Source organism: Antedon mediterranea, chromosome 9 (genome assembly GCF_964355755.1).
Source record: "Antedon mediterranea chromosome 9, ecAntMedi1.1, whole genome shotgun sequence".
NCBI classification, from domain to species: Eukaryota; Metazoa; Echinodermata; class Crinoidea; order Comatulida; family Antedonidae; genus Antedon; species Antedon mediterranea.
The window spans coordinates 24,417,805-24,441,847 of NC_092678.1; the positions used below are offsets into that span (position 1 = coordinate 24,417,805).

Genomic DNA, 24,043 nt, shown 5'->3' on the forward strand with positions numbered 1-24,043 from the left:
GTAAGTAAGTAAATTTATTGTCATTTGTAAATATATCAAAAAACATTAAAATTAATTTAATGGTTTTGGCTATAAAAAAAAGAACTTAAACTACTGTACATGGTGAGATTATCCCCTGCCGCCGGACACCTTCCTTGGTACTTCTAGAACTGGTACTTCTAGAACTGGTTTCGGGGTTGGTAACAAACTAACAAATTAATATCAACTTGCTTTACTGAAACTCCAGTATAAAAGGTGCCTTATGTTAATATCAACTTGCTATACTGAAACTCCAAATCATTGTTAGGATATGATCAATTATGAATCATTTACTATGAAAGGTAAACATGTTTCCAGATGAAAAAAAAACATATTTCACAATTATCACCATAAAAGGAGAATGCAGGTAATTTATATATAAATTTGCAATATTTTTGTTGACATAAATTTGTTGAGAGAATGTATCTTTCTTGGACCGAGTATTCAGCTCAGTATTTGTAAGATCAACTCAGCTTTGATAGCTTTAACAAAAAGAAAAGATAATATTAATTAAGTAAAGAACATATAGTTTGCATTCATTTTGTTAGCTCATAGAATATTTCTTTTTTTATTAAGTTATTTTTCCCTATTTACTTCTTTGAGTATCTGGTTTCACAGAAACATCTGTTGGTCCCTAAATAGTGTAAAGTTTAAAGCTTCTTCTGGCATTATGCCAGGACCTTTTATTGAAAGGGAGTGGGTGGTGGGGGGGGGGGGGCAGTGTTGAGGAATATCAGGCCTGAAAGTGGAAACAAACGACCCAGAGGCTCAATGAATTATGAAACCAAAAGTTTAGGAATAATACAAAACAATTAGCTATAATTATCTACTATATATTTATTATTTAGTTTATAACATCCTCAATGCTTGTTTGTTTTTTTGTAATGAATAAAATAATTATATTATAGTTTCATTTTAAAAAATAAATAATTTTATATTGGAGCTATTCAAATTTGAATAATCTTTAAAATGATCTGTTGACTGGATCTAATACATGACCAGCAGTGTTAAAAAGCAAAAAGCTCATTTAAAGCTATAAAGTTCTGTTTACACTATCAAACTTTGTGTGAGAAAAAAATGTGATGTGCCCATATATGGACATGATGATGTCATCTCACCACCATATTTGGGCATTTCACTACCATAATTTGGGCATATCACATTTTATTTTGTCCATCTATAGTGTAAACAGAGTTTTAAAAAGTCAGAGAGAAAAGCCGTTCTTTTTTAAAAACATTATGGCTACTGTAAATGATTTACCAATTTTAAAAGGTGGAGATGTATAATACACAGTTGAAGTGGAACAAAATAAAATACATATTATTAACGGTATAGAAGCCCACGTCAATTAGGTAACGTCATAGTAACGGATGCGATAATTAGTTGACTTCCTGTTAGATAGTCAACTGTATCTCAACATGCTAAGTGCACGTTGAGCTCTAAATGTTTTAGACTACATTCACTAATTTATCACATTGTATGTTTTGAATTATGGTAGAACCCATTTAAGGGACACTTTTGGGACCCAATGGAGTATCCCCTTTAATAGGGTTGTCCCTTGAATTACGGATTTACCGTAATATTTACATATTTACATTTGTTCGTTTATAGGAAAGTGTCCCCTGGTTCCAGATTAATGTTTGATTTTACACTAATATAATAAAAGATTATATGCTCTATCTCTAACAAAACATTTGTTTGGTCAATTACTGTGCAATAATATTTTTAATCAATTTAATTAAATTAAATTAAAATTAAAAAAATAAGTAAATAAATAAAATAAATAAATTAAATAATAATTAATATGTAAATAAATTGTATTTTTGTAATCGTAGTTTAAGAAATTCCGACCTATTTTGTATATCGTTCATTTTATTTTTCTATTTTATGCGATTTTAATTAATGTACAGTAAGAATATTTATAACTTAGTTTAAGAAATCTTATTTCGAATAATTTGAGGTTACTTTTGTAATTATTGCTTATGATGTTTGTCTTTATGATGTGAAGCACCTTTGAGCATGAGTTTTCATGAAAAGGGCGCTATAGAAATCTGGTAAATAAAAATAAATAAATAAATAAATTTCAATGTTCTATCAACAAAAGCCGGGACAACACTCTTTTAGTCACTACGGATTGACTTTCTTCATCAGTGCTTTTAAGAAGGGATGAATTTTGGGAGCAGGAACGCTAGTAGACCAAAGCCAGTACCATTTTGATTTCGATCATTCGGGAAATCTCCTCATGACGTTAACTATAATTTTGTATCTCTTTTATTTTCAGCTGCAAGCCAGCCTCAAAATGTAAAAGTAGAAGTTTTTCGAAACTTTTTTCTAGTAACATGGGATCGACCCAGCATCTTTTACGTTAACTACACACTTTACAAAGTTGAACTTAAACGTGTGGATATTTCGACCAATGGTACGTTCATGTCGATGGTGTCGACAGAATTCTATGAGCACGCCATCGACCAAGATATGTCTGCAGAAGAAACGTATTCTGTTACGATAATTCCAGTCACAGAAAGCACTTATAATGCAAATACGTATGATGGCGAACAATCAACTCCAGAGGTGTTTACTGTTACCAAGCCTATAGGTAAGCTATACAGACCTGTGCAATATCTATACCTGATATGGTTTTTATCCTGTATAAATATGTTTAAATAAAAAACTGTTTTTCCTATTAAATAACTCACCTTAAAAGTAAGAGCTAAGACAAGTACTGTATTTGGCTGACTCCCAAGTTCATGTAAACATAGGAGCAAATAAACACAATGTACATTACATTAATAATGCAATCTGATTGATATCCCTTGACACCTTGACACCCCCCCCCCCCCTCCTCATATTTTGTGCCAAATTTCATATCCAGGAACTATACACATTTATGGTAACTGTTAATAAAATAGAAAACTAGTATTGAAAAAAATAAACTTGATCGAAACGTCGAGAATCTCAACAGGTCTTTTCAGAACTTATATATGTGGTGTACCGCAAACTTTATACCAACATTTGATTTCGACATGCAACCTCTAAGCAATAAAAAAATAAACATTAAGAAATTGATCTGCCAAAGGGAAATTAATTACAGTATATTATAAAAAACAACATAAATATTTATGAATTACTAAGAAGATACACTATGAAGTTGAAGTATCTATGTTATAAGGAAACTGAAAGCTGTTGTGTTTAAAACAAATTGAAACCGCTTCAATTGTCATCGCCTCATCAAGTTCACTTACTTTCATTCAGTATAGTTTAAAATGACTTCGTTGAAATGTAAGCATATTCTACTTCCTTTAAAATAATAAAAAAACGTTCTGGATCTGGAGTCACATTAGATGTTAAACAACCTTACTAATTATTGACAGTGATAAACAAAGGACGTAACTGTCAGGGGTGTGAATTTTGACCTGTTTCTGCTGTTTTTACTCAATTTTGACAGCATTGGAAACTTATATAAAGACGTTATTTTATGGTGTATTTGTTGTTTTCTTTTTTAGCCACGCAGAACCCAAAACCTACCATGATGACAACAACCATTACAGGCCAGTTGGATCGTAACTCATCAGATGGCAACGTAGGCCTAGCTGTTGGATTGATATTTGTCTTTCTATTTATTATAGTCATCATAGTGGTTTTAGGCATTTACTATATGCACAGGTTAGTATTTTTAGGCATTTACTATATGCACAGGTTAGTATTGTTAGGCATTTACTATATGCACAGGTTAGTATTTTTAGGCTTTTACTATATGCATAGGTTAGTATTTTTAGGCTTTTACCATATGCACAGGTTAGTATTTTTAGGCATTTACTATATGCACAGGTTAGTAGATAGTACTGTATATTTTTAAATTGTATATTTTGTATTCATTCATAGAACATTGTTCATTTCCTAATATCAATGTTTATGGTGAATTAAGGAAGTGATGTGTCTTACTAGCAGACAAGGTGTCACATTGGGTTAAACGATGGACCTATGAAAATCTAATTTTATTGCTCCATGGTTAAACTATGTCAAAATATACATGTTTCTACAATTTGCAAATTTAGTCTTGACAGATGGTTAAATTTTACAGTTTTTAAATATTTTTAATACCAGTTATTATTGTTTTATATTCAATTGAAGATTTGTTTGTTTTTTCAATATTTTTATTTAGTTCTGGCTATTCCTTTGAGGATTTATTTAATATGATTCAGGAATTTTTCCAGAGGCATTTCCAGTTTATTATTAGGTTCTTTAGAATTTTAAGAAGGTACTTTTTATACCAGTATTTAGCATCTTAACAAGATTGCGAGTATTTGGAAAAAATTGAATGAACTTGCTTGACCTATGACCCCCGTTAACTTTTTAATCTTTGCAACAAATGTTCATTATTTATATCAATATTATTGAACTTCTTTCAAATTTAACTATAAATAATATTATCTGAATCTGAAATATTAACAATGCATGGTGGGAAGGATTAACATTGATACTGCATTGTAATGCATGGAACTTGTTTTCAAATTGTTTGTGTGTTCTTTTCTCCAGCCCAATGAAGGTGTCCTTCATGCTCATATTGTTTGTGTTTCTTTTCTCCACACCCATTGAGGGTGTCCTTCACAGCACGTACTTGGATACCCGATTGATTGACTTATTGATTGAATAGTTTAGAGTGCATGATATTGATAGTAGATTTTACAAAAGTTGATTTATTGATTGATTAGTTTATTGATTTTATTGGTTGGTTGATTGATTAGTTTACTGATTTTATTGGTTGATTGATCGATTAGTTATTGATTGATTGATCGATTAGTTATTGATTGATTGATCGATTATATATTCTCTGTAGATTATCAGACCATGCTCGAAGGAAAATCATGAAAGTTATTTACAGGTAAAGAAAAAATGACTAAAAATGAAAAAAAGTCAAATTTGCATAAAAAAAATTCTGGCATGTATTATTAACATGTTTGATTTCCCATCATCCTTCACAGTTTATTCGTGTCAGAGATCATGCATTCCTTGTTTTTATACCTGAATTTAACTTTTTGGTTTTGCTTGCTCTCTTTCTGTATTAACCTTAAAGAAATGTTACAATTGCATGATTATTATTTTTTTCAGAATCAACGATTAGAAAAACCGATTTCTCAATAACAAACTTTATTTAATTCACGACAACAATACTTTAGATAGGACAGCATCTTGTACCTGTATCACACTTTCTTCTAAACTTATTTTAACTACAAACTATCTACAGATTTCTAAATACTCGCATTCATATAATGACTGCATTGCCAGTCATTATAAGAAGCAGTAATGTAATGATGTGTATAGAATGGTTTCTGCAGCATCATCTGGTAGGAATATCCCTTTGGGATTAAGGATTTACAGTTAATAGGAATATCCCTTTGGGATTAAGGATTTACAGTTAATAGGAATATCCCTTTGGGATTAAGGATTTACAGTTAATAAAAAGATATCTTATGATGTCTTGAATGGTTTTGTTAGTATGTAATATACAGTATTCCAAAGTTTCGTAAATTAAACATTAACATTTTTCTTTTATAGAATCCGGCGTAATGATCCGTCAGACCCGCATAAACCTGGAAACGGTCCAAGGATAACCAGTGTATTTGATGAGCCAGGTAAGTGTACAGTATTAGTACCTCTTTTAAAACGACCTCCATTCTCGAACTCAAGAAGGTCACCTTAGATGAAACCGCCTAAAGATTTGTCCTGATATCTTCTAAAGAAGGTCTGATTGTAACTTTTTTAATAAATCAATTTCTATTTCCCAATAAAACAAGTAAAGATTCAATGTAACCTATTCAAAAACAATTGTACCATAAACAATTGAACAAACTTATGAAGATAAGCTTCTATAATTTACTGTATAAAAATGATTGTACAATATTGGAAATAAGAGATTTCCTATTTAAAAAAAATTGGCCTTTGTGGGTCATGTCGCACTGTAATCATTTATTTGTTCATAATCTGTGAAATACCTGACTGGTACAATCTTCTCATCTCCATTCCTTTGCCAAGAGAGTGCCATTGTCAAACCGTAGCTATCGAGGGCGCACTTCATTCCGATTTTGGAAAAAAATGAGATTTTGATACTTTTGTTATGTAATCTCCATCCTGTACTGCATTTCCTGCTGCTCATGATCACTCGTTTAAAAAAATAAAATGTGTCCTTGTAAACATACATGCATGTGACGACGACGACGACGTAATGTGAGTGATTTTAAATATTGAATTTCCTCGTGATTCCTCCCTGTTTGTTTTTTTAGGTTTTTAATTACATAATTCTTATTTCCTTATTTCCTTCTTAGAGCACTTAATACACTACTTACCTTTGGTGTAGTATACTTCTGGTCTTCCTCACTGTTTGGGTGTAAAACGTTTTAATTACAGAAGTGTTAATTTGATGTAAAACCTGTAATTATGTACAATTACACCTGATTTAATTAACGAACTGATAACTAATAATTACAATTCTTTACTTTAAAATCTTTCTTAAATTACTTATTTTGGTGTAATAACATAAGCAAAATTGATTTGGTATAGTGCTTTCTCCTATTCATTTATGTAATTTTTAATTTCTATGGACCAGAGATTCCAAAATAAAAGATTGAATGAATGAATACAACGTTTTACTGATTATTTAGAATTAAGAAAACAAAAATGTTTTAAATACATTTAAGATCTGGTCATCTAACAGGAGCTATCACCAATAGCCCTTGTATGTTAGTTGGGCCTTCATCCCAAGGTGACTTTGTTTGGGTAGTAGACTTACTGTAAGCATGATTGTTTTCATGCCTGTCAACCCTAGGTTTCTGGCTTCAAATACTGTTATATTTCCAGTATTCTCATGACTAAAAATAGGTGATTACCTCAGCCTTCATACAATACAAAGATTAGAAGTATTGTCTATCATTCTGCCTCAGTGAAATTTGGTAACAAGAGTTGAAACTTCTGAAAGTGGGAATTTAACGAGAGGCTATTTATTCCGATTTTGTTTTAAGCTACTTGGGAAATTCCCTGCCGTGCTTAAGTGTACTTTCTGTATTATCAATTAACGATTGTAGTATTTCCTTATGCTTTTTTAATTGCTTATTCCTCATCCTTCTGAAGTTGATGGTTGTATTGTTGATTTACTAGGTAAACGCAAAGGTAATTATAGTGAGTGTTTTAACTTTATTGTTCTTTAACCAAAATCTTATCCTTTTGTCTTGCTTTTATAGAATCCTTTGAGTAGTTATTTAGTGTAGTTTGGGTCTGCAAATATTATATATTATTCTATCTATTTATTACCTACCGTTTGCTTCGCACATCTCTTAAACAAATCACTACTTAAACATATCTATTTTTGAAAAATAAAAAGAATGATAATAATTATTCATATTCGCATGTTACGGGAGCATTTTATTTAATTTATTTTAGTTACATTCGACAGCGGGAAACCCGCCACTTATAGAAAAATATTTAAATATTTATAAAAATAGTTTTAAACATTTTTTTACACATTTTATATACTTTTAAACATTTTTTGTTAATAAACAATTTAATTTATATAGTGTACAAATAAAACTACACACCCGTATACATCTGTTATCAATATTGCGTGCAAATTTGACTATGTTCACCTTAAAGACTGCATGTGGAGCATGCCATATGTAAATGAAGTAGATCCCTCCCTCCTGTATTCTAATTAGCATGTTGTTTTTGTGAATCATGGGTAATATCATGACATATACAGATACAATTTAAGTGATGTTGTTGCTTTAGTTTAATAACAGAATACTTTAAAGCAATTGTTTGTTTAATTTAAATTTTGAATTAAAAAAAAATTCTAATATCTTTTATTTAAAAGGATAAAGTTTATTTTTGCACATAAGAATCATTTATTATATGCTTCAAGACAATAAAAGAAAGTAGCGTGCAAAACAGAATTTAACAAATGAAAAAGAAGCTAAAAACTATCTCATTATAACAATAGCGCTGCTGTATGCATTATTGTAGAACTATTACTATTAGCATATCAATCAAAAACTACTATATGATTACATATATGTATGTACATCATAAAATGCAGCTTACAATTTAACATTTCCTTTATTTACAACCATTGTACTTCCCTGCTGTACCCTAAATATTCCATTCCTAAATGTGATAAGTATTTTGTCCACACATTTCTCGGTTCCATACATAATCTGTTTTTTGAAATGCAACTTTTGCATGGACGTTTATATGTGATAAATATAGGTGTTATCGAAGTGTTTGTAATGTCTGATTTTGTTGGATTATTAACTTTTTAAATAATTTTACAAAAATTATTATGTTACTGAAAGGATATTACACTCTTTTTTAACGTTTTTTATGGTAACTCTGTTCTGAAAAGTTTATATTTTTGTTTTAAAAACTGCTTTATTAAAATAAACATATAAAAAAAAAAAAATTAAAAAATATTTGTAACAATAATGGTCTAAACTGTAGATACAAAATGTTCAGCCATGGACTGTTACATTATTACATCATTAATGTTACCTGGCAGTTTGTGATTTGTGCTGACCAATGACCAAAGTACGTCATGGTTATTATGCGCATACAGGGATGTTGGGACGTATTTCCTCGCTCCCCTCTTTAATGATTTCTAGGTCATTATTTGTTTAGCTCCAAATCAAGAGTAGTGGCAATTATTAATATAGTTTGGCTTTTTATTTCACTTTCACAGTTTGGCGCAATTTAACCGTTAAAGACATTTTAAAATGAAAATAGTCAGGAAGGAAACGCACTGTTGATTTAAATTAATGACTTGATGTTTATTATTTATATTTATTGACATTTAAATTTGTTGACATTTAAATTTTGCAGAAGATCCCGAAGAACCGCCAATACCAATTGAAAAGTTTGAGGAGCATGTCATCAGGAATCATGCTAATAGCGACAGCGGATTTGCTGAGGAATTTGAAGTTAGTACAAAATCATCCTCATCTTTGTTATTTGTGTTTGTATTCAATAAAGCTTTAGTAGTCCTGGTAGTAGTAGTAGTAGTAGTAGCAAAAGTCGGCCATAGTTTTTAGGTCATCACGAGAACTTTAAAGTGTAATTTTCTCTCAACAAGACGACTCATCGGGCCTCGTACGACGCTGTCTGAGTTGGCCTTTACAAGTCTTCAAAATAATTTTTTTTGTCATGTTAGTTAGTTAGACATATTTTTGTGATATGTAACTTCTTACCATAAATATAACTTGTTATCATCATAGTTCTGACTTAACATAGTTCTGACTTAGGATACCTCTGACTTATTATTGAGAGTTTGAGTTTCCCTAATATTTTTTCCAGGAAATCCAACTGTGCGTGAAAAATGACTACCCAGCCGCTGCTTCAGCCGATCCTGCTTGCAAGCCAAAAAATCGCTATACCAACATAGTAGCCTGTAAGTATTTAAACCCTGTTCACACTATATATATATATTAGTAGGCTGTAAGTATTTAAACCCTGTTCACACTATATATATATATATATATATATTAGTAGCCTGTAAGTATTTAAACCCTGTTCACACTATATATATATATTAGTAGCCTGTAAGTATTTAAACCCTGTTCACACTATATATATATTTTAGTAGCCTGTAAGTATTTAAACCCTGTTCACACTATATATATATTGTAGTACCCTGTAAGTATTTAAACACTGTTCACACTATATATATATTTTAGTACCCTGTAAGTATTTAAACCCTGTTCACACTATATATATATTTTAGTACCCTGTAAGTATTTAAACACTGTTCACACTATATATATATTTTAGTAGCCTGTAAGTATTTAAACCCTGTTCACACTATATATATTAGTAGCCTGTAAGTATTTAAACACTGTTCACACTATATATATATTTTAGTAGTCTGTAAGTATTTAAACCCTGTTCACACTATATATATTAGTAGCCTGTAAGTACTCGTTACAATACTCTTTAGTCAACATTTCAGTTTCAATGTCTTTCTTTAATGTGTACTGTAATGTTATTAATATTTATGTTATTTGTTTGCAGATGATCATTCCAGAGTGAAACTACAAGTTATAGGGGATAAACCCTGTTCAGACTATATTAATGGAAACTATATTGATGTAAGTACATGAAATAAAGGATAAGGGATAAACCCTGTTCAGACTATATTTATTTTTTAATTTTTGTGTGTATCACTCAATTTATTCATACTTTTAGTGGACAACATGCGACAGAAAAAGTAATCTGTACACATTTAGTTGAATGTACCATTTTCCTAGTGCAGATATGCAAATATTTAGCACCAGCTTTCAACACATTAATGTTTTTCTCATTAATGTCTCTACTTGATTTTTTTCACATTATAAGACATAGCATGGCAAACAAATTAGTATCAGTAAACTGTAATGTTCACCAAGATTTATAGTATTTATAGCAACTCAGACGCATTAAGTTGTTTTTTCTCATTAATGTTAATGTCTTTTTAAGGGCTACATAAAGATACAGTCAAGGAAACACATTTTTATTATTAATAATAATAATGTTCTTTTTAGATTAATGTTAGTTTAGTGTTTTTCTTGCAGGCGTTTGATAACAAAAAGCATTTATAATCAGACACATTAATGTTACTTTATTTGTCAATGTTTTTTTTTTTTTCAGGGTTTCAATAAGAAAAATGCATTTATAGCAACTCAAGGTGAGTCATAAGCAGAAGTGACTTAGAGAATTAAAAACATGTTGAAGCTAAGACATATACGTGGCTAACAGCATGTATACATCTGTCAAGTCTTTTGTTTATTTATAAATAGAACCTCTGTTAAGGGGACACCTTTGGGAACCATTACAGGTGTTGAAATAATAATGTTAAAATATACATGTACCACCTTTTCATTGATAGAAAGTGTCCCCTTTATTGAAAATAATTATTTTACAAGAAAAAAATTACAACATTCCTGGGACAATTAAAATGTTTATAACATAACATTTATTTACATACTCTGACATAACATAATAGATAATAACATACAAATGAGGTCAGAGTTTGAAGGCAGATGCCCTGGAAGATGAAAAAAAAACCATCTTGTGTTGGGCTAGCCTTAAAAAAAGAAATGAATTAAAAAGAATAATTTATTTTCTTTAATGATGATTATTATTAAATTTGAACAATTAAATTGTTGAGCTGCTCCCTATTCAGCGGTAGCTCATCGTCTGTCGTAATCGCTCATGGGAAAACATATTCTCTGTTTATTGTTTCCTATTTCTCATATATTTATTAACACTTGATTGGTGTGGATTGGTTGTGGGTATCGCATCAGGTGCAATTAGGTAAATACCCAAGGTCTATTCTAGGACTCGCTGGACCCATAGAGAGTTCACTATGATATCTCTATGCTGGACCTAAACAGCTGAACTGTTAAGCACGCCATATTGTGTCCTTGTTATCTATAATGTTGTATTTGCATATACGCAAGGAAAGCATCTGAAATGGGGATGTGGAAATAACTTAGTCATAGTCTATATTAATGTTTAATCTGATAAAATACTGTCAATATGAAATGAGTCTTCTTTTTACAACATTAGTGTGTCTCTATGGATTATCTAGCATTTTTCCTTTTTTTTTTATCAAATGAGCGAATAATTTTGCCAGTGTAGCATAGCAAAATCTATACATAACACATTTTATAAAAAATTGTATAAATTACAATATAAAACTAAGTTTCTAGACTAAAAATTCAGTTTGATTATCAATATTTAAAATGAAACTCTTTCCCTTCAATATGAGTTAGATGGCTGTCTTGAGCAGATAATCAGCTAACAACTTTTTTTTTTAGGACCTTTAAAGTCAACAGTTGAAGATTTCTGGAGAATGATCTGGGAACAAAATAGTTATACTATAATCATGATTACTAATCTAATGGAGAAAGGGCGGGTATGTAATTGTAACAGTTTACCTTTAAATGTTACCACACATTAATGTGTCCATTAAATGAATGTATTTGTTTGATTTTCTCAATGCAATCAACATACCAAGAATTGTAATAATATATTTATTTTATTTAATTATTTTTTGACCTATTATGTGCATTAAATGATAACTAATTTCGTTTTCTTTTTTTTTTATTTAGAGAAAGTGTGACAAATATTGGCCTATAGAGGGCAGTTCAGAAAAATATGGAGATTTTGAAGTGACGTGTGAGATGGAAGATGAAATGGCGAGCTTTACTGTTAGAAACTTTGTTGTAAAGAACACTAAAATGAAAAAGGTAAGCACAGAATCATCTTATTGTCATCATTGTATGTCTATGTTATCATTATCATTATCATTGATTCAACATCTTCATCACTCCTTCCTCCGGAGTAGAGCTGTAGCTTAGTGGTTAACGTGCTTGCCTTCCAGGCCCAAAGGTCCATGGTTCAATCCTGATCTAGTGCCAGGGTTGTAACTTATCAATCTTTCAACTCCACTCCCTTAAGCTTGGTTCCCACTAGAACGTAACGCAAGGACGTAAACGCAACGCAAGCGTCTTCACCAATGACAAGCGAAGTTATAGACAGTTAGTAATCACAAGCGAATAAGCCATCGCTTGTGATTGGTCAATTCACTTGCGTTGCGTTACGTCCTTGTGTTGCGTCGCTAGTGGGAACCACGCTTAATCCTCAAATGAGGCTCTTAAGTAATCATAATAAAATAGTTTATCCATCCTAAAAAATCATTGCCCAACTTGTTTCACTACCTGCTCACCTCAAACATTCACCTGATATCACAATATCTTAAGTCACTAGTCATACCATAGAGTGTGCACTCTGATTAGTTACTGTGTTCAACAGAGCGTGAAATTGAATACATTTTTGCACTTCATAATAAATTATTTTTACACCAACTTTAAAAAAAAAATTAGAATGTCAAAGAATGTGAATATGCATTTTTTTAAAGGTCAAATTAATGTCAAAGGTCAAATGAATGTCTAAATAAGGAAAGCTTTTACTTCCCAAAGTAATTGGCAACAATTTATGAGAATTTAATATTTCTTGTCGTCTTTGAGGATGTGCTCATTTTGAATAATTGAATTCTTCTCATGCCCTAGGTTGTAAATTAATACTATTACTATGCTCACATTTTGTTATAAAATCATATTGTTTTAATATTTAAGTGATTACAAGATTCTTTTTATTGTCACTAATCATGGAAGAAATAATGAAAGATTCACAGTAAAATGCTCCAGATATTACGGAAATTGAAAATCACTTCATTACAAAAAACATTTTCGAAATTTTTTTTTTTTTGGCAAGATAATAATACATTGAATACAGTACAAAATATTTTTATACCAACTGTATTAAAAAAGATCTTTTGAATTAAAAATATGAATTTCCATTTATTATTTATTATTGCATTTCAGACTAAGAATAATGAACGGGCTATCATACAGTATCATTACACAGACTGGCCGGACCATGGGGTACCAAACTACACCCTACCTGTGTATACATTCATTAAGAAATCAGTGAAAGCAAACCCAGCTGATGCTGGTCCTATGATAGTACACTGCAGGTTTGTCTTCTGTTTTTTTTTTGATAATTTATTTTTCATTTTCAGAATAATAAGGTCGTGTACACAATGTGTTATGGCGCTCTGTGCCTGGTGCAACCCCTGGTGCATTTGCTAAATAAATTAAATGAAAATATAGGAACTTTTGTAGTGGCACTATTAATAATAATTAATTATTATTATTATTATTTTGTAATATTCTGATATTTTATATTGAGTAATTGATTGTTTATTACAATATTAAGTGTTACATTTTTTGCCCAAATAACATATATTTCATAGACAAACTGTAAACATACTAATGTTTGAATCGGTCCGTATTATAAAGCTCTGTCTACACTGTCAAACTTTATGTGAAAACCAAAATGTGATGTGCCTATAATGTACACGATGATGTCGTATCATTACTATACCTTATTTGGACACATCACATTTTTGTGTCAAACTAGTTTGGTAGTGTAGACAGAACTTTATAACATTTAATAATATTTTCTTGTAGTGCTGGTGTTGGACGTACAGGAACATACATCACAATAGAGTCAATGTTGAGACAAATTAAAGCCAAGAAAACGGTTAATGTTTGTAGTTTTTTGAAGAAGATTCGTGGACAGAGAAACCACATGGTGCAGACTGAGGTATGAATTAAGCTCTGTTTTTTTTTTATACAAATTGCCAAGGATAACCATAAGCGAATTCATTCACTATCCTTCCTTAAGGTGGCAATCTTGTTCACAAGACAAACATATACAAAAGATGCTCTACATAAATCTACAACAACTGTACAATGTTTTAATTATTATTATCATTATTATTAATCACTTTTTCTTTTTTTTCAATCTATTTATTTAAGAAATATTAAGTATCAAACCTTTTATTAATAATGATAATGTTTGTACAGGAGCAATATTGTTTTATTCATGACGTGTTACGAGACTCACTGAGGCTGGAGCATTCAGAAGTTCCTATCAAAGGTATTCGTGAATATATTGAGAAGATTCGTGTTCCAAGTGAAGGCACTAAGCGCTCTATACTAGATCAACATTTTGAGGTAAATATCACTGTCTACTTATTTACTTCTAAATTGAGAATTCCTTCAGGATCTTTTATTGAAAAATAGAATTTTTGCAAAACATGTGGTCAAATATTAAATAATATTTATCATGGCATTTCATTGCTTAAGTTGGGCTTTGTCAGGTTCTGATATTATTATAATAACAATTTTGTTTTGATTTCATTCTACTTTTCCCTGGTAAGCACACTATACATAACTCTTTTAATTTAAGACTTGAACTTTACTAAACTAAAATCACTTTTTTTTAAACTGAACAGTTATTGAATATATGCATAATATTATATGTGTTATATAACTAATGTTGTTTGTTTGTTTTTTTAGCTTTTACATACACACAAGTTTAAAGATTATGATTTCTTAAAAGCTCACAAAGAAATTAATCAAAAGAAAAATAGGAGGCCAGATATCTTGCCAGGTACGTATGTATAACAACAGTGTAGCATTTAATTTAAATTATTTGTGAACCAGTTCACCGAGGTAACTCCCTACTCGTCTCAAATGATGAACTGGGAAGTGCTCATCGGCAAACTATGTACACTTCCTTATCTGAGAAAACTTGTTTCATCACCAGAACTAGGAGCGAGTTGGCCTCAAACTCATACCGCTATTGTTGGCTCTTTAGGTACAGTAAACTGCAATTTGACCCGCTGTCAACACTAATGTGGTACACATTTTATATCATTGTATAGTAGCCATACTTTACTTACTGACTTTCATTCTAGCCATACTTTGGTCTTCTTATTGCCTGTCGTAATACTTTTTTTTTGTAGTTGAACGGTCTAGAGTTCACATGTCGTCCAAAGCAGGAGAAGAGGGATCTGATTATGTTAATGCAACTTATGTTCCAGTGAGTAACACAAATCCATCCTGAAAGCTCACACCCTCTTAGATATTAAGTCCATCTTGTAAACTCACTCCCCTTTAGATATTGATAAGTATAACTCAAATCCATCCTGCTCTCTCCCTCTTAGATATTAAGTCCATCTTGTAAACTCACTCCCCTTTAGATATTGATAAGTATAACTCAAATCCATCCTGCTCTCTCCCTCTTAGATATTAAGTCCATCTTGTAAACTCACTCCCCTTTAGATATTGATAAGTATAACTCAAATCCATCCTGCTCTCTCCCTCTTAGATATTAAGTCCATCTTGTAAACTCACTCTCCTTTAGATATTGATAAGTATAACTCAAATCCATCCTGCTCTATCCCTCTTAGATATTAAGTCCATCTTGTAAACTCACTCCCCTTTAGATATTGATAAGTATAACTCAAATCCATCCTGCTCTCTCCCTCTTAGATATTAAGTCCATCTTGTAAACTCACTCCCCTTTAGATATTGATAAGTATAACTCAAATCCATCCTGCTCTCTCCCTCTTAGATATTAAGTCCATCTTGTAAACTCACTCCCCTTTAGATATTGATAAGTATAACTCAAATCCATCCTGCTCTCTCCCTCTTAGATATTAAGTCCATCTTGTAAACTCACTCCCCCTTAGATATTGATAAGTATAACTCAAATCCATCCTGCTCTCTCCCTCTTAGATATTAAGTCCATCTTGTAAACTCACTCCCCCTTAGATATTGATAAGTATAACTCAAATCCATCCTGCTCTCTCCCTCTTAGATATTAAGTCCATCTTGTAAACTCACTCCCCTTTAGATATTGATAAGTATAACTCAAATCCATCCTGCTCTCTCCCTCTTAGATATTATATATATCTATTTGTTTTGCCTGTCTGTAATAAACACATACAATGCAAAGACAAGGAATAATCAGTCAGGATTGTCTATAAAGTCAGTCAAGATGCTCTCAGATACAAGCCCTGATGGTAGCCCACCATAATATATAAGCCCATTAATCTAGCAACTTGCATAAATCTCTGGTTTGAAATCTAAAATGTAATTTTCTTGGATTTAAAATTCAATTTTAAATCATCTTAACATATTATTTACATTTTTTAATAACTATTTTAGGGGTACAGAAAAATCAATGAGTTTATAGTAACGCAGTTTCCGCTGGAGAACACGATCTCAGATTTCTGGCGTATGATCTGGGACACGAATTCACCGACAATCGTGATGATATCGAGTAAAGATGACCAGGTAAAAGAGAAATTCTATGAAAGAGTCTGGGATGAGGATCCGGAGGTTGCCAAGATGGAGAAAAGGCTAAGAGACATGGTTGATGATGAGGATGGTGAAGGGGCTAGCGTGACTACTCCCCTTAATTCTACTTCTACTCCTTGCACTGGTGTTAATAATTTGCATGTACCGCTTGTAAGTCTTGCTTTGCTTGTGTCTTTCGCTCATTTCTAATGAATCATGATGAGATACATCAAGTAATCATGGTGAAACATTTCATCATCATGATAAAACATTTCATTATCATGATGAAACATTTCATCATCTTGTTGAAACATTTCATCATCATGTTGAAACATTTCATCATCATGTTGAAACATTTCATCATCTTGTTGAAACATTTCATCATCATGATGAAACATTTCATCATCATGATGAAACATTTCATCATCATGATGAAACCTTTCATCATCTTGTTGAAACATTTCTTCATCTTGTTGAAACCTTTCATCATCATGTTGAAACCTTTCATCATCTTGTTGAAACATTTCATCATCATGATGAAACATTTCATCATCATGATGAAACATTTCATCATCATGATGAAACCTTTCATCATCTTGTTGAAACATTTCTTCATCTTGTTGAAACCTTTCATCATCATGTTGAAACCTTTCATCATCTTGTTGAAACATTTCTTCATCTTGTTGAAACCTTTCATCATCATGTTGAAACATTTCTTCATCTTTGTGTGATTATACATTTCATGATAATCATCTTTATCATCTTATGATCGCTTCCATGATCATGCAGTTTGTGATATGAGATGACAAATCATAAATTGATATCACATCATCATTTTATGATAACAGCTTGTCATGATTTTCCTCAACAAAAAAGATAACTTAGTTGTGATCATCATCTTCATTAGTTTTTATTCCTTAATTCTATATTTGGCAGGCAAACTAAGGAAAAGAAATTAACAATGAGTGATTCTATTTATCAACTCAAACAAACAAATTCTTTTATTAATTATCCTAAATGAATGAAACTAATAACAAAACCAAGTTTAACAATATTGCATTGTGATCAGTTTAATAAATGGATAAAACTATTTATACATTTTATTTTAAACAGTGAATTTAAAATTGATAAGAAATGTCTAGATTATTAAAAAAATTTAAACTTCCAAAACAACTCGGTTCCCACTGGGACGATGCAGTGCAATGCAAGTAAATTGACCAATCACAGGTGACAGTTTGATCCATCGTGCCAAATTGCTTGTGGTAGGCATCCTTGCGATGTGTACAAGTGTTACAGTATTTTAAACCTATACCTAAGGTATCGATATATCTTACCAAACTATATGTTGATATTTTGGCATAATTATGTTTGTTTGTTTCAGGTCTATACTGTGTGTATGTTATTGTTTACTAAAAAGGACTGGTGGAGGGTTATTTTTTGATTTTCCCGAAGGGGGTGGGTGGAGTTAGGGGTTTATATGTTTTCAGAATATATGTTTGTAGAATAATAATTATTATCCAATACTTTCTTTCAATTAAATAGTGTTATAGAAATTAAATTATCATTTTAATATATTCTATATATATATAACATGGTTATTGGGTATCTAGAATAGATGCTTTGCTAGCATAGACTGCCGTGCATAGGTTAGCATAAACTATATACTATAGAATGACACCATGTACATAATCATTATTAAAATCACATATTCATTGTTTGTATATCCACAAAACAGCAATATATGATAACAGTACACACAGATAACAAAGAATGATGATATTACTTTATATTGGAGATATTTAAGAAATATTTATACTTTAATACAATATAATTTATTACTAATGCATGTAATGCATAACTTGATTTTTAATACATTTTATCTGAATAATTTTAATTTACACTAATAATTTACTAAAGTGAGTTAAGCACGTTCATAGCATTCACTACCACAGTACTACTTTACACAGAAACCTAACAACACTTTTTTCTTTTCATTCACAAAATCTTGCTTTCTGTCATTTCTTGCTTATTATTCATTTCTTGCTCAGGCACTGTTAAGTGTTTAAAAGGGGTGGCTATGTTGTTAAGAGGCACTGTTAAGTGTTTAAAGGGGTGGCTATGTTGATGAGAGGCACTGTTAAGTGTTTAAAAGGGGTGGCTATGTTGATGAGAGGCACTGTTAAGTGTTTAAAAGGGGTGGCTATGTTGTTAAGAGGCACTGTTAAGTGTTTAAAGGGGTGGCTATGTTGATGAGAGGCATTGTTGAATGTTTAAAGGGGTGGCTATGTTGATGAGAGGCATTGTTGAATGTTTAAAGGGGTGGCTATGTTGTTGAAAGGCATTGTTGAATGTTTAAAGGGGTGGCTATGTTGTTAAGAGGCATTGTTGAATGTTTAAAGGGGTGGCTATGTTGATGAGAGGCACTGTTGAGTGTTTAAAGGGGTGGCTATGTTGTTGAAAGGCATTGTTGAATGTTTAAAGGGGTGGCTATGTTGTTAAGAGGCATTGTTGAATGTTTAAAGGGGTGGCTATGTTGATGAGAGGCACTGTTGAGTGTTTAAAGGGGTGGCTATGTTGTTGAAAGGCATTGTTGAATGTTTAAAGGGGTGGCTATGTTGTTAAGAGGCACTGTTGAATGTTTAAAGGGGTGGCTATGTTGATGAGAGGCACTGTTGAATGTTTAAAGGGGTGGCTATGTTGATGAGAGGCACTGTTGAATGTTTAAAGGGGTGGCTATGTTGATGAGAGGCACTGTTGAATGTTTAAAGGGGTGGCTATGTTGATGAGAGGCACTGTTGAATGTTTAAAGGGGTTGCTATGTTGATGAGAGGCACTGTTGAGTGTTTAAAGGGGTTGCTATGTTGTTAAGAGGCACTGTTGAGTGTTTAAAGGGGTTGCTATGTTGATGAGAGGCACTGTTGAATGTTTAAAGGGGTGGCTATGTTGTTAAGAGGCACTGTTGAGTGTTTAAAGGGGTTGCTATGTTGATGAGAGGCACTGTTGAATGTTTAAAGGGGTGGCTATGTTGTTAAGAGGCACTGTTAAGTGTTTAAAGGGGTTGCTATGTTGTTGAAAGGCATTGTTGAATGTTTAAAGGGGTGGCTATGTTGTTAAGAGGCACTGTTGAGTGTTTAATGGGGTGGCTATGTTGTTGAGAGGCACTGTTGAGTGTTTAAAGGGGTGGCTATGTTGTTGAAAGGCATTGTTGAATGTTTAAAGGGGTGGCTATGTTTGGAGAGGCACTAGTTGAGTGTTTAAAGGTGTGGCTATGTTGTTGAGAGGTACTGTTGAATGTTTAAAGGGGTGGCTATGTTGTTGAGAGGCATTGTTGAATGTTTAAAGGGGTGGCTATGTTGATGAGAGGCACTGTTGAATGTTTTAACAGGGTGGCTATGTTGTTGAGAGGTACTGTTGAATGTTTTAACAGGGTGGCATGTTGTTGTGAGGCACTGTTGAATGTTTTAACAGGGTGGCTATGTTGTTGAGAGGCACTGTTGAATGTTTTAACAGGGTGGCATGTTTTGAGAGTAAGTGTATGAAAGAACAATTAGAAAAGTATATGTTGATTGAATAGTTTCAAATGTTGTATGTGGTTAGGTAACGGACACACAGATAGACTGACATTGATGTGTTGTGTTAGTTTTTATTCAATTGCAATTACTTATTTTTATTGCATGTTAATCAAGACCAAAAACTATTTGTTAATTTGCACAAACATTCACAAATAAATCACAATAAATTATGTTTTCATTAAATTATTTAAAACATTTGTTTATTAAAATATTTAAATCATCATGACACTTTCATTGATTTAGGATGAGGCATGTCTGCCACAAGATTCTCCTTTGGATCCACTACAGGTACAATCACATTGCAACAAGCATGTTTGCTGCACGGTGCAACCCATAACAGATCCTAACTAAATTCCATGGCAACAATACATGCACAGTAGATAAGACTTTGCATTTGGTTTAAAATCTAATAATGTTAGTGGTAGCACAAACAAGCACAAGCTTCTTTTTGAGACATTTCGACATAATTGTGTTTCCACAATTTAAAAGCATTTATCACATTTTCATAAAAGGATAACTAACTGTAGGCCTAATTTTTCTAATTTAGAACATAAATCTACATGGTAAATTATATTAATATACATACATTTATTGATATTTAGAACAAATCACTACATTAAATTCTGCATGATAAGCAATATTCATCCAGATATGAGACCTGGGACCACTCTAACGTGACTGTTCAAACTAAGGTGACAATTCAAACTTGAGTGACAAGTTGAACTAGGATGACTAGTTTGTACATTTTGAAAAAAAGCCCACACATTTCAGTATAAAAATATACACAGATACCTCTTATTCAGATTACTGTTATTAAATATTGACAAAAGTGATACAGGATGACTTTAAACTGGCCCATTTGAGACACACACAACATGGATAAAAGGCACAAAATAGCAGAACGCACACTTTGTCTAACGACGTCAAAACTTACTGATAATGATGACAGTTAAATAGTGGTATCTTGTAATGATTATTTAACAATGATTTTGAATGTTAACAAGCTAGAGTGTGCATGTGTGAAGTTTCCAGGAAAGTATTACCTTAATTACACACAGTGGCATGATCTTAATGATTAATATCCTTAATAAACAGTTCCTTTTTCGTGATTTCAAGTATCACTTTATCGCAAACATCATACAAGTTAATACTTCCTGAAACTATTGACACCATTATTTAATTTGATGTATGTATATAAACAAACTACTACAGCATTTTGATAAGCGAGTATAATGTGGATAATGATGTCATCCATAAAAAATATAAAACATTTTAATTTTTTAAAATGTTACATGATTCAAACCTACAAGCTCTAGATAACAAATACCAAAGCATTATTGTATATCACAAGTATATATAGCCAAAACAAGTGTATATAGTCTAAAGAAGTATATATAACCAAAACAAGTATCTATAAGTACATATAACAAAAAAACTCCTGGGCATATAGCCATTTTTTGCACAGATATACAGTATAACACAAGTATATTAAGATTACTTTTTTAATTCACAATCACAACAGTTATGATAACCAGGAAAGGTTTAGTCTTTCTCAACACAAAATTAAATTGATTATACATTTACACGGCACTGTTCTCAATAAGTAAATCAATTGCACATTGTCAGAAAAAAAAAATAACAAAATAAAAAATAAATCTGTTTAAAATTATTTATAAGTTAAAAGAGGTCCAAGTACACATGTTAGTACACCCATTAGGTAGTGCAGTTTTATCAAATAGAACACTTTTAATTTGGGGCAACTTAAGACCTACACATGTTGTACTGTTTGTAGCCTGGATCTAGAATTAAAACAGGGACGTGAAATCAATTGAGAAAACACATCGCAAAGAATTAACATGTCACATCTAGGTCGTGGGTTGTTACAAATCAAACACTCCCAAATACTGATGAATTTTGATTGAAAGAAGTTTGAAATCATTAGATATGTCCTGCTTACATTCCTAGGCACTAGATGAACCAGTGTACTGGCCAACAAGCAAGGACAATCCTATGGTGTTTGGAAACTTCAAAGTAAGCTTTGTGGAAGAGGAACATCATTTAGGATTCATGACTCGAGAGTTTGTTCTTGAATCAACTCAGGTTAGTGTCAAAGGTCATTTATACTTAATTGTTCATTTTAACTATATTACAACTATATATAGAATATACCATGGACCTATAACTTAACTTATAGGTCCATGCATATACTGTATTGTATGTACAACTTCATTCTATGTAATGCAGCAAAAGACCCATAGTTCAGCACTTCAAACTCTAGCTGGCTGCATTGCTACTCATTCCCAGGGGCCCCTTAAGAGCAGAGCTTAAGGGGCCCCTGGATTTAGCCAGCGAGTGCTCATAGCCGTCATGCCACTGGTTAAGACAATCTTGGAATATGTAATATAAAAAAAATATTTAATAGGCTGTTTAATAAAGCTATGTTGTTACTTAATATTAGGATGAGTATGAACTCGATGTTAAGCAATACCGTTGCACCTACTGGCCTGAGAGCTGCTCTCCTTTGCACACAGCATTTGACCTTATTAAAGCTGTACAAGATAGAAGCATGAATAATGATGGACCAATTACAGTTCATGACAAGTAAGTTATTAATTACCATTTATGATAATTAACTACCATTTATTAGCTTTGCATTGAGGAGCTAAGCAAGTCTGACTAAATTCTCAGTACAGTACATTGTGTGTTCTCAACTATTCCAAACATTGTGTTGGAGTAGGGCAAAACTTCTGAGACGATTCTCAGTGCTGTATCTTTTATTTGTAAAGTATCAGTCAAATGATGTAATATAGTGTCATATATGAATCACATATAAAGCCTGTATCATAGTCAAATTATGTAACAGTTTCCATTGTTGTCATTCATCCTAAATGTTCACAGTCATCCCATTCCTCCTCATCCTATTCCGCCTCATCTCATTCCTCCTCGTCCCATTCCTCATCTCATTCCTCTTTATCCCATTCCTCCTCATCCCATTCCGCCTCATCTCATTCCTCCTCGTCCCATTCCTCATCTCATTCCTCTTTATCCCATTCCTCCTCATCCCATTCCTACTCATACCATTCCTCCTCATCTCATTCCGCCTCATCCCATTCCTCCTCATACCATTCCTCCTCATACCATTCCTCCTCATCCCATTCCTACTCATCCCATTCCTCCTCGTCCCATTCCTCATCTCATTCCTCTTTATCCCATTCCTCCTCATCCCATTCCGCCTCATCTCATTCCTCCTCGTCCCATTCCTCATCTCATTCCTCTTTATCCCATTCCTCCTCATCCCATTCCTACTCATCCCATTCCTCCTCATCTTATTCCTCATCTACTACCATCTTCTCACACCATTATCCTCATAAAAACCCTTCATTTTAATCTATCATTCTTGTTGCTAACATCACAACGTACTAAACAAATCATTTTTCAGATATGGCAGTACAAATGCAGGAACGTTCTGTGCACTTAGTGCCCTCTATCAACAAATGAACAATGAGGACACAATCGATATCTATCAGATTGCCAAACTTTACACGTTTCGACGAAAAGGAATGTTCACAGATAAGGTACGGTATTGTTTTTATTTTCAATTACCAGATATCACCGACATTTTAAAAACCTGAAACTAGAATTTAGGTCAGCAGATTTGAACCCATTAATTGGTAGGAAACATTATCATACGGTGCCTTGCCCGGTACACCATAATAT

The 24,043-nt window shown here is 32.2% G+C and overlaps 1 protein-coding gene across 9 annotated transcripts in view; it reads left to right on the forward strand.

Moving 5' to 3' along the window:
• Positions 1-24,043, forward strand: part of LOC140059333 (putative receptor-type tyrosine-protein phosphatase mosPTP-1) — a 53,742-nt gene that overhangs the window by 25,537 nt on the left and 4,162 nt on the right. For 4 of the 9 annotated variants that reach the window (XR_011847164.1, XM_072105213.1, XM_072105211.1 and 1 more), the window contains exons 10-29: positions 2,300-2,614; positions 3,522-3,681; positions 5,575-5,651; positions 7,144-7,191; positions 8,884-8,981; positions 9,355-9,448; positions 10,069-10,145; positions 10,684-10,720; positions 11,856-11,953; positions 12,150-12,287; positions 13,425-13,576; positions 14,073-14,208; positions 14,472-14,621; positions 14,967-15,060; positions 15,416-15,492; positions 16,623-16,925; positions 20,570-20,614; positions 22,292-22,426; positions 22,785-22,927; positions 23,766-23,901. Coding sequence is in view for 8 of the 9 variants with exons in the window: in XM_072105213.1 (XP_071961314.1) it covers positions 2,300-2,614; positions 3,522-3,681; positions 5,575-5,651; positions 7,144-7,191; positions 8,884-8,981; positions 9,355-9,448; positions 10,069-10,145; positions 10,684-10,720; positions 11,856-11,953; positions 12,150-12,287; positions 13,425-13,576; positions 14,073-14,208; positions 14,472-14,621; positions 14,967-15,060; positions 15,416-15,492; positions 16,623-16,925; positions 20,570-20,614; positions 22,292-22,426; positions 22,785-22,927; positions 23,766-23,901 (2,513 nt within the window). In the remaining variant the exon portion in view is untranslated. The remainder of the gene's footprint in view (positions 1-2,299; positions 2,615-3,521; positions 3,682-5,574; positions 5,652-7,143; positions 7,192-8,883; positions 8,982-9,354; positions 9,449-10,068; positions 10,146-10,683; positions 10,721-11,855; positions 11,954-12,149; positions 12,288-13,424; positions 13,577-14,072; positions 14,209-14,471; positions 14,622-14,966; positions 15,061-15,415; positions 15,493-16,622; positions 16,926-20,569; positions 20,615-22,291; positions 22,427-22,784; positions 22,928-23,765; positions 23,902-24,043) is intronic. The other 5 variants (XM_072105217.1, XM_072105214.1, XM_072105215.1 and 2 more) reach the window with 5 other exon arrangements.